The sequence below is a fragment of the Quercus lobata genome, chromosome 1, assembly GCF_001633185.2.
Source record: "Quercus lobata isolate SW786 chromosome 1, ValleyOak3.0 Primary Assembly, whole genome shotgun sequence".
Classification (NCBI taxonomy): domain Eukaryota; kingdom Viridiplantae; phylum Streptophyta; class Magnoliopsida; order Fagales; family Fagaceae; genus Quercus; species Quercus lobata.
The window spans coordinates 50,995,075-51,009,699 of NC_044904.1; the positions used below are offsets into that span (position 1 = coordinate 50,995,075).

General features: G+C 40.0%; 1 protein-coding gene across 1 annotated transcript in view; it reads left to right on the forward strand.

Annotated features, from left to right (window-relative positions):
* Positions 1-10,140, forward strand: part of LOC115991917 (phosphoglycolate phosphatase 1B, chloroplastic-like) — a 35,987-nt gene extending 25,847 nt beyond the window's left edge. The window contains exons 10-11 of the mRNA XM_031115901.1: positions 9,602-9,705; positions 9,816-10,140. Coding sequence (XP_030971761.1) covers positions 9,602-9,705; positions 9,816-9,922 — 211 coding nt within the window. The 3' untranslated portion in view covers positions 9,923-10,140. The remainder of the gene's footprint in view (positions 1-9,601; positions 9,706-9,815) is intronic.
* Positions 10,141-14,625: the final 4,485 nt, after the last annotated feature.

Below are 14,625 nucleotides of genomic sequence, written 5' to 3' on the forward strand. Positions count from 1 at the left end.
ATCAAAGAATTGATCCATCTCATCTAGCCAATTGATGAGGGTCCATGGATCTGGATGTCCATCAAATATTGGTGCTTCTAAGACTACCATGATTCATAGGAATAGATTTTCAACAATTTGAAATGAACATTTAGTGGACATGATTCCCACGGCTAGAGCAATAAGTGTTGGACCTTGATTGGGCTGGTTTAGTGACCTAGTGCTGCCCTGGACATGGGTCACTTGGTTGAAGCAAACGAGGTGGACTATGGACTCCTCACGTATCTGCTGGAACATTCTCCTTTTGACTTTATTTATTTATTTTCAAATAACAATATTCAAGAACAACTACAACTTAAAACACTAAAGATGGAAAATTAAGCTAAAAGAAACTAAGGCTTTAGAGGAAACTAAACAAGTAACACAGAGGAAAAATATCATAGAGGGCGGCGCTGGATTCATCGGAGAAGAGGCGGCATGGACTCAAGGGCGACGGCTGTCATCAACGCTCAAAGGTGGAGATCGGTGCTTGTGAGTAGCAGCATGGAGAGATCGGTGATGGCTTCTTGTATTTCGGACCTGGTAGTGTGGGTTTTGCATATTTGAATCTGTGGTTTTGTATAGGTTGGATCAAAAATGGGTTTGGGGTGTGAGAGTTGCTGTGACGGGTTATTAATTTTGTTTTGAAGGGAATAGGGTTCTAAGTTTCAGAGCCTTGAATCGGGAAGAATGGTGGGATTATAGGTTTTGTGGGTTTTGTGGTGGAATTTGGGTTCTTTGTTTCTGAGCAGAGATGGCTTGATTGGTGGTAATTGCAAAGATCTTGTGAGACATGCTTGGAGTGTTGATGATCGTGGGTTGTACTGCTGGTCGGTGTGGGTTTGGGCTGGTCAGACGTGGTTTTCGATTGCTGAAAGGGGGTGATCCGGTTGAGCTCTGATACCAAGTTGATGTAGGAGAACCTAGGCTTCCCACCTAGATTAGTCCCACCTTAGACCTTAGGCTTCCCACCTAAGGTGTTTGGATTCACCACCAAACAAACACAATGCAATCTCTACAAATAGTCTCAACAATAATAATCATAGTTTGTGAATACAAAAGAAATCATCCGGAGCTTTATATGCAGCTTCTAGGAATCACAAAGATAAGGATAAACTCTCCTAAACAAATCCTAAATAATTTCAAATACTAATCTGATAATCCTAAACAATTTTAAATACTAATCCGATAATCCTAAACAAAGGCTAATGATGAACAACTAATCCTAACCAAACTCAAATATCAATCCAAACTAAACAAATAACTACGTTACAATCTGAAATTATCCACGGAAAATCTAAAATGAAATATTGAAATAACTTTTGGTTATGCTCCTGCATTACATTTGGTCGATTACCTTGGATCAAGACAGCCATTAACCCAAACCCAGAGGCATCACATTCTATTAAAAAGGGTTGAGTAAAGTCAGGAAGAGCTAGGACTGGAGGACTAGCTACTGCTGCCTTTAATTGATTGAAGGCCAATTTAGCTTTCTCACTCTAGTCAAAAGAATCCTTATTAAGCAAATCAGACAAGGGTTGAGTAATGGAACCATACCCTTGAATGAACTTTCTATAGTAGCCTGTAAGAGCTAGAAAGCCTCTCAGTGCCCTTACATTTTCTGGTGTAGGCCACAGTTACATAGCACTAGTTTTCTTGAGATCAGCCCTCACACCTTGGCCAGAAATAAGATGACTAAGATATTCAACATCAGAACACCCAAATAAACATTTAGATTTCTTAGCAATGTAGATGATTGGTAAGAAGGAGCTTCAGTTGATCAAATAGGTTCTTCCACTGGGAACTTCATTACATCTTGTTCTTATGTTAATATGGTGGAAAAGCTCTTCAAATTTGCTTAGAATAAGGATTGCCAAAAGATGGCTGCTAGAAATTAGCCAGATAATTAGTTCTTTCTTTCTTTCCGATCAATTATGGGTGGTTCTTGCAATTTCTTTATTGAATCCAAATTTTTTCAATTGGTGGTAAAGGAAGGGGAGCGTTATTTCTCTTTACAGATTTTTGAGCGGGGCAAATACTTCATGAAATCGGTTTTTATGGGTAAGAATGCGGCACAATGGCTGATGAAGAATATTGAACACATTGTCACTTTGAGGGAGGATGATATAGCTTATACACTCCAACGGAGCTCCAACGCTTTTTGCCAATTCTTATTATTGACTGAACTCAAAGTTGGTGGGTTTAGGAGCTCCATTATTATCCCAGAGGCAAAGCAAGGAATGGCTGGAGGGTGTTTGGGCTTGAGTTAAGAAAGGTGCTGGAACTTGACCAATATGTGGTTGGTGGTTCTGGTCATTCGAAATTTGTTACTCAGCCTCATAAGGACTAGAACTTTTGTTGAGACGGTAAAGGGCCATCCCGTGTAGGTCAGGGGTAGAAACCAACCACCCCATGATAAGGTTAGAGGAGGAGAGGGTGGTGAAGATGAACCCAGAACTTGCACAGAGTGCGTTGAGCAGAATTCTGGCGGGCAAACCAAGTCAGACAGCCCATGGAGGCGTTGCATTAATGCAGACTTTAATTTGGGAGAGACAAACCCGGTAGGAAATAAAAAAAGAGATTTCCTTTGAAATTCAAATGAATCTGTTTATGGAAAAGGACGTTATTTTTGAGGACTTCTCGGTGGACAATGAAGGGTTTGACCGTGGTTCGTGGGATTTTTTTACAAAATAACTATAAAATCTAAACAATATCATTAGTTAGCAAACGTTTCAAACTATTTTGGTTTATAACAATTCGAGTTTGGTGGAGTTGATTTGTGGGTTGTAAAATCGAGTTTAGTATACTCGATTTTCCTTTTTTGCAGCAGATGACGCAGGGAAACGGCGCACAGAAATCGAGTTAAATAAACTCGATTTCTATGCATACAAACGGACTCGATTTCTATGTGTAAAAACCGAGTCTAATACGACTCGATTTCTATGTGTAAAAAACGAGTCTATTAGACTCGGTTTATATGTACAAAAACCGAGTCTAATAGACTCAGTTTTTCTACACAGAAATCAAGTCCTGGACTTGGTTTCTATTTTCTTTTGCCACACGTAGAACTCAACAAAACTCTCTCATTCCCTCCCACACTCACAGTGCGTCCATTCCATCTCGGTCTCAGCTCCGCTCTCTGATCCGGCTCCGTCGCCGTTCCGTCGCACTCATTCCCTCTCTTCAGCTCCGTCCTTCTCCGTCGCCGTCGGCCCTCCATCTCGCTTCGTCTCAGTCTCAGCTCCGGTCTCTCACTCTCCGTCGCCGTCACCGTCGCCGTCATAGAAACCGAGTCCATTGGACTCGGTTAGGCTACTGCAGTACTGAACGTAGGCGAGTATATTTCATTTTTTCCCTGCACCTTCTGATTTCATTTTTTCTTCCCTGCACCTTCTGATTTCATTTTTTCTTGTTCTTGAGTCTTCTGATCAATTGCAATTCATTTTTTCTTGTTGGAACGACTGGTTTTGTCAATTTTTCCCTGCACCTTCTGATTCTTCAGTCAGGAACGAGTGGTTCTGCAGACAAAGAAACCGAGTTCAAAGGAGTCGGTTTCTAAGCCTGAAAAACAAGTTCATTGAACTCGGTTTTCAAGCCTGGAAATCGAGTTCAACGCTGTCGGTTTCCAAGCCTGGAAACCGAGTTCATTAAACTCGTTTTTCAGGCTTAGAAACCGACAGAGTTAAACTCGATTTCTGCCTACGTGGCCACTCCGCCAACCTCAGCTAAAAACCCAGAAATCGATCCTCCTTAACTCGAATTGCTAGAAACCAAAATAGTTTAAAACGTTTACTAACTAATGATATTGTTTGGGTTCTGTTGTTATTTTCTAAAAAATCCCTGGTTCGTGGAGGTGTCTGGGGAAGGAAAGAAGGCGTGTTGTGTTGTGTTGTATGGGATTGCACCATGGGTGGACCAAAAAATTTTAAATGGGTTATAATGAGGGTAAGCCAGCGGTGTGGTGGGCCTAGGCCTGAATCCATTACAAAGTAAGTGCAGCGTGGTTCTTTCAACCCAAGTTCTTCGGGCCCAATTATTTTGGTGTTTAGGTTTGGCTGACCCAAGACCTTTAGCCTATGACTCGGTGATGGTGTCGATTGTTGAGCTCTAAAATCTCTCACGAGACCTCTGTTCTTCAGAATGAGGTATTGGGTGGCTTGCGAAGCCAGCGATGGAGGTCAACTTTCGATGGCACTAGGTACGGCATCTCCAGTGAGTTCGAGGTCATCTATTGGCCATTTCTTGTCTGAGTTCTTTCTAAACTTATCGAGAGCTAGGCTAGTGGATTTGGGTGTCTAGGATGGGGATGAAAGTGGCTGGGACAGTGGTGCAATTGTTGCTCAGGGGATAGATCATTATTGTGACATTCCAACAGGTGCTCGTGAATCTGACCAGTCCATGCTAGCTATGATACCCACGAAGGCTGATTGTGGTTCTCCTGGGGCGAGTGCTTTGGCTGAGGGAGAGGTGGTTAATTTAGAGCTGGGTTTGGGTGATGTGGATAGTTTCCCCCCTCTGATGACTATCACTCCCCTTGGGCTGGCTTTGTCAGCTTAGCTGAATAGTGGAACTGAGGTTTTGGGGCTTGAGAATACGTTTGATATTTCAAATTGGGTGAAACACAAAATTCCTAACTTTAGTAAGTTGGTGGGGCTTCCTTTGAGACAACATGAGAAGATGTGTATTGTGTTATTTCAAAGGCTAGAGAGGGAAATGGAAGTCGCCAACCTATTGCATAGGAAAGCTGTTGTTCATCGAAAAATCTCTAAGGATAAGGGGAAGAGAGTCGAGGAATTTGATATCTTCGGTTAATTATGATGGTAAGTAGAGCTTTGGCTGCTGTACAGAGCTAGAGATAGGGAACTAACAGTCTTTATGAAGCTAAAGATGATTTCATGGAATGTTCGAGGTTTGAATAACTTACGGAAACATTTGGTAGTAAAAAACTTTTTACGTGAGTGGAATTGTGATGTAGTCTGCCTTCAAGAAACTAAACTTGTTGGCATGGATAGACAGATAGTTTGCAGCTTGTGGAGCTGTCCTTATGTGGCCTGTGTGGCTTTAGATGCAGATCAGATGGCTGGTGGGGTTCTAATGATGTGGGATAAGAGGGTTTTAGAAAGGTTGGAGGTTATGATGGGTTACTTTTTTGTGTCAGTTCGGTGGCAGGGTGTGGGGGATAGTTTTACTTGGGCTTGTTCAGGGGTTTATGGCCCAAATGATAATAATATGACGGGGCAGACGTGGGATGAGTTGATTGGCATTCAGCAGTATTGGGATGTTCCATGGTGCTATGTTCGGGATTTCAATATTGTTCATTTTCCAAGTGAATGCTTAGGTGATTAATAATTGTTAATTTCTTTTAATTTGTTAATAATTATTAAATTTGATTTTTTTTTTCTTCATTATAGTGATTTTAATATTTCAAGTAGCCAATGACCATCGAAATTATCCAAAAATTAGTTGTACGATCTCTTTGATTTTTTTTTTTGGTAAAAGTGCATGACATTATTTTTTATAACTTACATTTAATAGTTTTAGGCAACTAGTTATAAAACTATTTATATGTTTAATTTAAACAAGGAATATTATTACATTATTACTTAAAAAAGTTGCGTGACTAAAACTACGCAAGAATCTCAATCGCCAAAAGTGACAGGCAAAGTTTCCAATCCCCTCTATGAGAATTCTGGGTCTCCAGCTGACTTTTTGGAAGGTCAAGGGAAATGAGACAAGGGGACCCACTATCTCCTGTGCTGTTTTTTTAAATTATGATGGAGGTTTTTAGTAGGATGTTGAAAAGAGTTGAAGGGACCAGCTTACTTCGTGGTTTTAGGGTTGATGGTAGGCGGGGTGGAGGAGAATGTGTCTTGCATCTTTTGTTTGTGGATGATACAATTCTTTTCTGTGATGCTGATGTGGAGCAGATCTTATATGTTCGGATGCTATTACGTAGTTTCCAGGCTATAACGTGCCCGTTTGGTTTCAACTGAAACCTGCGTTCACGTTTCACGTTTTGCACTTTTTTTTTTTTACCTGCGCGTGAACAGTAACCTCACATGGGTTCACTGTGCAGGGGACAAAAATTACTGTTCATGCACTGTTCATTACTGTTCACAGCACTGTTCATGCACTAAAAAATATTAAAAATGGGTCCTACGGTACTATTCACACATTTAAAAATTATTTTGCTACAGTGTTTTCAATTTTCAGTTTTCAGTTTCAACAACAATAAGTTCAATCCAAACAGACCCAACAAGTTTGAAGGTTAATGCCATGAAGAGTGAAAAAATGGTTCCAATAGGGGAGGTTAATAATGTGAATGCCTTAACAGAGATTTTGGGTTGTAGGATTGGTACTTTGCCTATGACCTATCTTGGTATGCCATTGGGGGCTTCCCATAAATCCCCAACTATTTGGAATCCTATTTTGGAGAAAATTGAGCGGAAGTTGGCCAGGTGGAAGAAGCTGTATTTGTGAAAAGGTGGAAGACTGAATTTACTTAAGAGTAAGTTATCTAGTCTTCCTAAATATTTATCTCTTTTAACCATCCCTACGCATGTGGCTAACAAAATTGAGAATTGCAAAGGGATTTCCTATTGGGGGATTCCAAGACACATTTGGTGAGGTAGGATAAGGTGTGTGCGTCTATGGAAAATGGTGGTTTAGGAGTAAGAAAATTAACTAGGGAAATGGTTATGGCGATTTGGGGTTGAGGAGACAAGGCTTTGGAGAAGGGTTCTAGCTTTGAAGTTTGGGGAAGAAGGGGGGATGGACTTCCAAGTTGGGTAGGGGTGTGCATGGGTGTGATTTGTGGAGAAGTATTCGGATGGGCTGGGAGGTCTTTAGCAAAAATATTCAGTTTGAGATAGGGGTGGGGAATAAAGTGAAGTTTTGGACAGATCGGTGGTGTAGGGATTTACCATTCCATGTGACCTTTTCGGTTGTGTATTGGATTGCCACTAATAGAGAGGCTTCTATGGACTCTTCTCTTGAAAGGTTGGGATGGAGGAATGGAGAAGTTGGAATGTTTGTTTCATTCGAGAACCAAATGATTGGGAGGTGGGTGTTGTGGATGAATTCCTTTGTACTTAGGGATCTAATTTACTCCAAAATGAAAATGGAGACCGTATGAAATGGAGGTTGAAGAAGAATGGAGGTTTTGATATCCGCTCGTTTTATAACAAGTTTCGAGGTCTCTTGCCCATTGTCTTTCCTTGGAAAGGTATTTGGAAGGTTAAGGCTCCTTGGCGTGTTTCTTTCTTTGTTTGGATTGCAGTTTAGGATAAGATTTCTACAAGTGACAATTTGTGGGGTAGAGTCTTTGATTTTGTTGATTGGTGCATTATGTGTTGTTGTAGTGAGGAGACAGTGGATCATTTGCTACTTCATTGTGAATAGGTGTATCGGTCGTGGAGCTTGGTTTTTAGATCTTTTGGGATTTTATGGGTTTTGCCAAGATCGGTTGTAGATACTCTTTTTGGTTGATGGAATTGGTTGGGAAAGCACTCATCTAGAATTTGGAATTTAGCTTTGTTATGCTTAATGTGGTGTATTTGGAGGGGAGAGTAATTGGCGTACTTTTGAGGAGGTGGAAAGTTTCGGAGACCAGTTGCTTGCTTCTTTTAGTGGTTCTCTTTATGATTGGTCTAGGGTTTGGGGACTCACTTCTAGTGATTCTCTCCTGTTGTTCCTTTCTAATTAGTTTGTTCTTTGTTTTTTCTATCTTTTTTCTCTCTCTGTAATCTTTGGTTTGCCTTATGCTCTTTTTGCATAAGGTATTTTTTGAATATATATATCTCTTTCTTACTTATCAAAAAAAAAAAAAAAAAAAAAAAAGATTGGTAAGAAGCATTTCCAGAACAACCCTTAAATGTTTTAAGTGATCATTATAACATTTACTAAATGCCAGATTATCATTAAAAAAAAAAAAATACAGAACCAACTTTTTCAAGTCTTAAATAAACTTTCACCATTTAAGAAGGTAGAATCCGAAGGTTGTAGACCTTGGAGCAACACCCTTTTACCCATATAAAAGAACTTCATGGTCAATAACTGGAAGTCCCAGCAAATCTCCCCTGGTGTCCGCAGCTATTGAGTACCCAACACAACTTCACAACCCCCCAAATACAGTATATTAAAATCAACTATGAATTTGCGACCTTGCATAGAAATAGTAACCCCATGACACACCCCGTGTCTTAATCATAGAGCCATTAGCTACTTTGACTTCAAGATTTGGGAGGTATCAAACTGCAATTTCAGACTTGATAACTTAGCGGCATTAGAAAATTATGGGTACTCCCTGTATCAAGGAGAGTTACTATTTCTTGATTCTTGATTTTACTTTGAACCCTCATAGTATTTGATGAAGGGCTACCCACCATCGCATAGAGTGTAATTTCAGCATTACAACTATCTTCCATCACTTCATGATATGTGGACCCAACTACAGCTCCTTGATCATCTAATTCTACCAACTGCATACCTTGATTGCGTTCAATTGACAAAGATGAACCCTCCAATAAAAAAAACTTAGCACCTTTACATTTATGACGCACTTGCCACTTCTCATCACAATTGTAACAAAACCCTTGTTTACTCCTTTCCTCCATTTGAGCCCCAGTCAACCCACAAACATACCAACTTGTTCAGCATCCTGGAACCACACTAATGCCTCCCCATCCATGTGATAAGATATCATAAGTACCTTCTGATGCTCTGGTGTATTGTAGAAAGAAAAAATTCGTTAGCCCTATAAATCCAGCAACTTGGATCCTCTCCTTGGAATTTAGGAAATTCCAATTTCAAGGGTTTGCTTGGATCAACCAGTGTCAACTCAGTTGAAGCTGCATGTCCTTGTAACCCAGAAGAAGAATGTCTCTTATCTTCTGCCTGTGCCATTTTCTGCATAAAGGCATTGATTGATTGCAGCTGCTTCTGAATTTCTTGTACAGTCTGATCATGGTGATCTGTAACTCTGCTCAAAGCTGCAAATCTGTTCTTGGATTTGAAGAGAAGCACCAGTTTTTGTCATGGTGGAATGGTAGGAAGAACTGCTCTGATACCAAATGTTAAGACTTTAACAGTTCTAAAGAATGAAAATGGTGGAATTGAGATTGTTACTTCAAGGGAACCGGTCCTCTTAAGAATAGAGAAGAGAGAGAAGAGAGACTTAGACTAAGAGTGTTCTTATTTCTGCTTACTTCTAATCACAGTACCATTCCCTTATTAATAGGCACAAATAGGTAGTTAGTTAGTTGGTCTAACCAACTCACTGTAACTACAACAGTAACTGATTACCTGCCTAGCGAATTATTACAATACAATGCAAATGTACAATACAATCATATAGATGAGTCCTATCATGTAAGAGTCCTAATAGTATGTGATTTTGTTTTTGTCAACCATGGGGCTTAAGTATGCATATAACAGTTAACAACACAAGAAACAATATTCATAAAAGCTATGACTTGATGCTACATTTCGCGAGACCTAAACTCTTTTGTGGAAATTACGAAAATAACAGTTTCATCAAGTATGAGGTCTATAATATTTGTCTCGTCAATTTGATCAACCACAGATTTGGCATTCTCAAGTCACAAATATGCATGGTTGGGGACAGATTAGATACTGATGTTCTTTTTGGACAAAATGGTGGTTGCAAAACTCTTCTTGTTCTCTCAGGTAACTAATACTTTTGAATAATTTATCCTTTGGTTAGCTTCGTGTATTGTCATATATAATCTGATCAAGCCCAATTTCCCCCCCCCCCCCTCCCCTTTTTGTCTTGACAGGTGTGACTACATTGCCAATGCTTCAGAATCCAAACAATTCCATACAACCAGATTTCTACACCAACAAGATTTCAGATTTCCTTTCCCTCAAACCTGCAACTGTATGATGTTCATATAAGCACATTGTGACATTTTCCTTGGGCACATCTGTTCATTTTTAACCTTATTAATAATGAATTGTTGATATACAAAAGTCGTTCATTTTTTTTTTTTTTTTCTTTTCATGAAATGAACAAACTGGGGATTGAACTTAGAAACATACTTTTGTTGTAGTTCCAATAATGAAAAGTAAAAAATATTAATCATTCCTACATGTATTATTGTTCATGTTATAGTACAGTACTATTTTTAGTTAACCTTATTCTTCTCTCTCTCTCTCTCTCCCTTTTTTTAATTTCAATTTTTTATTTTGGTGGAATGAATTTGGTTCTTTAGACGATAGATTGATTATTGGACACTTGGTAAGTAAATATATAGAAGAGATTCAGCTTTCGGCTGTCCTTCCAAAGCCTTTTACTCATAGGCCCCAAGTGGTAAAATTTATATATTTTGAATGGTTGTGGACTGTCTTACTGAAACAAGTAAACTGTAATGTGGCAAGTACTGTAATGGCTAACAAGGAGGATCATATAGGCATTATGCTATTCTCTCCAGTCCATTCAGGCCCATCACTTTCCCATGTGTTCAACTAAAGCAAGTTTACTTGGTCATACTCCTGATGTGGCAAAGTAGGTTTCCTTATTTGGGCTTATATGTTTCCAATCATCTCCTCCTACCAATAGGCAATAGCCTGCATGTTTGTAGTACATGCTAGCAACATAGTTTAATATGCACATGCTAGCAACATTGTTGGTTGTTGGAATGACTACTAGACATCAAGAAAAACCAAAACTTTATGGTCCGTTTGGATTGAGGGGGAGGGAGGGGAAGTAGAGTAGAATAGTGTAAATTTAACCCAAAATTAGCTTATTTTCAGTCAACTCTACTTTACTTCCTTCTACTCCCCCTCCTTCTCCCCTCAATCCAAACAGGCCATTAGTCTAGGCAAAACAAACTAAGTTGTACCCGGCTTGTTTACTATATAAAAGGTGAATGCCTATTTGAAATATGAAGCACCGACATTCAGAAACCAATATGAACCTCTTTTTTTGGTTGAGAAACCAGACTAGTAGCCTAGGCTTTATTAGAAACAAAAACCAAAAAAAAAAAGGAATTAATGAACATCAAAGAGAGCCAAGGGGGCAATGTCATCCAGCAGGTCCTCTATCTAGGCTTGAAACTCTAACCCAGATTTGGCCTTTTTTACTAATGCATCAGCTACCCTATTACAAGAACATTTAACATGGCTGAACTCAAAGCAGGATAAATGAGAAACATGGGTAAGAATGTCGTCGATCATGTTGCCATACGGAGCTTCACTAGCAGACTTGTGATTAAGAGCTTGTATCACAATCATTGAGTCACCCTCAAAAATTACTTCATGGATACCGATTTCAAACGCAAACTTCACAACACGACGGCATGCCAAAGCTTCAACCTTGACAATTGAATTTGGAAAGGGGACACTCAGCCAAAACAATAATCACCTTGCCTTGATTGTTGCGAATTACCACCCCAAACCAGCCATGTGGTTATTGCTAAACATGGCACCATTAAAGTTTGCCTTGAATCCCAGGGAAGTCAAGGGGGGAGGGGGGGGGGCACCATAGGCTGGGGGGAGCAGTTGGAAAGTTCACAGGCTATGCATCTTGAGCACAAATGAAGTCCTGGAGAAACTTTGCAGCATTTGGACCAACTCTGTCTAGCGGTTGAGATGGGAGTCCAAGCCTTAGAGCATTCCGATGATTCCAAAGCCTCCACGCCATACAGATGAACAACTCGACCCTGTTATCATAAAAAACCTACAAAAATCAAGACAATAGGTTAAAAAATCAACTGGTGGGGAAGAGGCCGCTTGGCTGAACCAAACATGGTCACTCCACACCTTCTCCAACCTGGGATAGCCCCAAATAGCACGCAATGGGTCCTCAAAAGTAGTTCTGCAAATGTTGCATTGATCCAAATCAACAATATGGCACTGAAACAGATCATTCGTGGTTGGCAAGGCTTTGTTGCAAGTTCTCCAAGCAAAAAGCTTCACTTTGTTAGGGACTTGTAGCTTCCAAAGGCCTCTCCAAAATTTCTTTTGGGGGTTTGGATTGGAGCTACTAGCACTATTTGCCAAAGTAGCATTGGCCAATGATAAGCACGCACTACGAGTAGTAAACAGTTCTGTAGGCGTTTGAGACCATATTAGACAATCAGGGGGAAGTCTAGCACTAAGAGGGATGCTAAGAATAAACTTGGCTTCATGAGGCAAGAACAGTTGCTGAACTTGATCCTCTTTCCATGTAATTGACTCGGTATCAATGAGAGCACTGACTTTAGCATCAAGGGTAAGAGAAGGTGGTGGAGTGATGACAGTTTTGCAAATTTTATCTAGTAACCATTTGTCTTCCCTGATGCACACGGATTGCCTATTCCAAACCCGCCACACCATGCCTTTTTTAAGAACATCTTTCACACTTAAAATGCTCTTCCAAGCGTAAGAACCAAGTGTGGATTCTTTGGCAAATAGAGTAGCCAAGATTGAATCTTGCTTTAAAAACCTTATGACATAGTGAATCCGGATTATGCATCATGCGCCACACTTGTTTACCTCGCAAAGCATCATTAAACTTCTTAATCTCCTTGAACCCCATACCACCATTTTCTTTGGCCTCACATAACTGCTCCCACTTAACCCTGTAGATATCGTATTTTGCCCACCCTCGATTTGCGTGCTAGACCCCAAAAATATTAACTTTTCTCCATAGGGCCGCGGACATACGCGAACACACCTAGATTGATGTGGTGCAACCCATTTGGGCATCAGGGCACTCGAAGTGCCATTTTAGGTCAAATTGACCAAAATGTCCCTAGTCAACCTTGGATTGACCGAAAGTCAAAATTGGTCAAAATCATCTCAAAACAAAATTATTCATGTTTCTACATCAAACCCGAGTTACTTGGAGATTTTTGTCAACTTTGACCAAGTTTGACTCAAGGTTGACTCCCGAGGGCAACAAAAACCCTAATTTTGATCCAACTGTTAGAATTGGTTGAGACTAGCGTCATTGTAAAGATTATTGAATTCCCTTTTCAAAAACTATTCACGGGTCAAAATTGGAGTTAAAATGGTTGAGATATCTTGAAGATCGTGTGGAGCACATTAGTACTCTCCTCGAGGCCATAACTTTCAATCCGACCGTTGGAATTTCAATTTCTTTAGTGTTCAAGAAACTAGACACCCAGAACTTTCGAGGGACATCAAGATCAATTCAATCTGCATACCTAAGCCTATATTGTTGATGTCAGCATACCCAACACAGTGCACAAAAAGTGGCCATTGAACCTCAAAAAGCGTGCCAAGCTTATATTTAACCCCCAGAACCCTAGATTTCAAAAAAGAAAAAAAAAAAAAAAAGATTTTAGGCATTTCGGAGCACTTTTTTGGGCAGATTCTCTCTCTATTCCTCTCTAAATTCTCTCCCAAATACATCCAAAAACTTTTAATTCCTCTGTTTTCTCAACAATCAAGTGGATGCTTGGAGTGAGGGTGCGATTCCAAAGATACAAGCTAAGAGGGCAAGGATGCAAGCAAGAAGACACAATTCTGTGTAGGTGCATATTCGTCTAATTTACAATTTCCTATACCTTGGGTTGATTTACATTTACATGTAGTGTGAATATGCACCTACAGGGAAAAAGACGAAATTACAGATGGTAATGTCTAATTTATATTTTCTGTACATAGTTGGGCCATATTCTTGGAACGTTGGCAATGTCTGCTTTACTTTCCTGCTTTGTGTGATAGCATTGCGCATGATGTATGTATATCTATACATGCCTATATATTGGTGATAGTGCACTTTGTATGATGGACTCTTATGGCTACGTGAGTGACCCTCTCTAGTCATGAGTGCTCTTGACCTTGTAGTGTGAGTATGTGCTTAAGGCACTTACTGTAGGTGCATATTCACGCTATATTATGTGCGTGATCATTGTGGTGTGATTTTCTTGATCCATGTTACTTGAGTGACATTGGTTTCCCCGTGTATGCAACACGCATCAATATGCTTGATGCTTTGAGGGGCTCCAGCTTGTCTTAGCACAAGCATGTTGGCATGCGCCATATACATAGGAATGAAACCCTACCAATGCGTCATAGCGCACCAAACGCGAAACTTTGCCAGATTTTCACCATGAAAATGAGGCACCTTCGTTGCCATGTTTTCATAGCAAAAGCTTGGTGAGAGTAGTGTTTTGTGTGCTATGATGCACTCGTGGCGAAGCGCTGTCGGATTTCCACCATGAAAATAAGGCAAAATGTTGCTGGATTTTTGTCGTGGAAATTTTGCAACGATTCCAAACACACTAGGGAAGCATCGATCAAGACTACACCCTTTCTGAAACCAAATCTCAAAGCCCAATTCTGTTAAAGCCCCAAAAGCTAATGCCAATAACTTGTTGGACTGTCTACGGACAGGTATTGTAGGGTGCTTAACACCTTTCCCACACGTAACTCAAGAATCAAGATTTTTTATCCGGCCATATTAAATTAGGAAAAATGACATTTTTCTTAGCCTAGGATTGGTAATAAAATCAAATAGAGTTAGGTGACCAATCACACCTTAGAAAAAACCCAATGATTGGTGGCGAGTTCACTTACCTTTGGTACTCAATTAAAATTGACTCATTTTCCAATCACACACCAGAGGTATACCTTTCT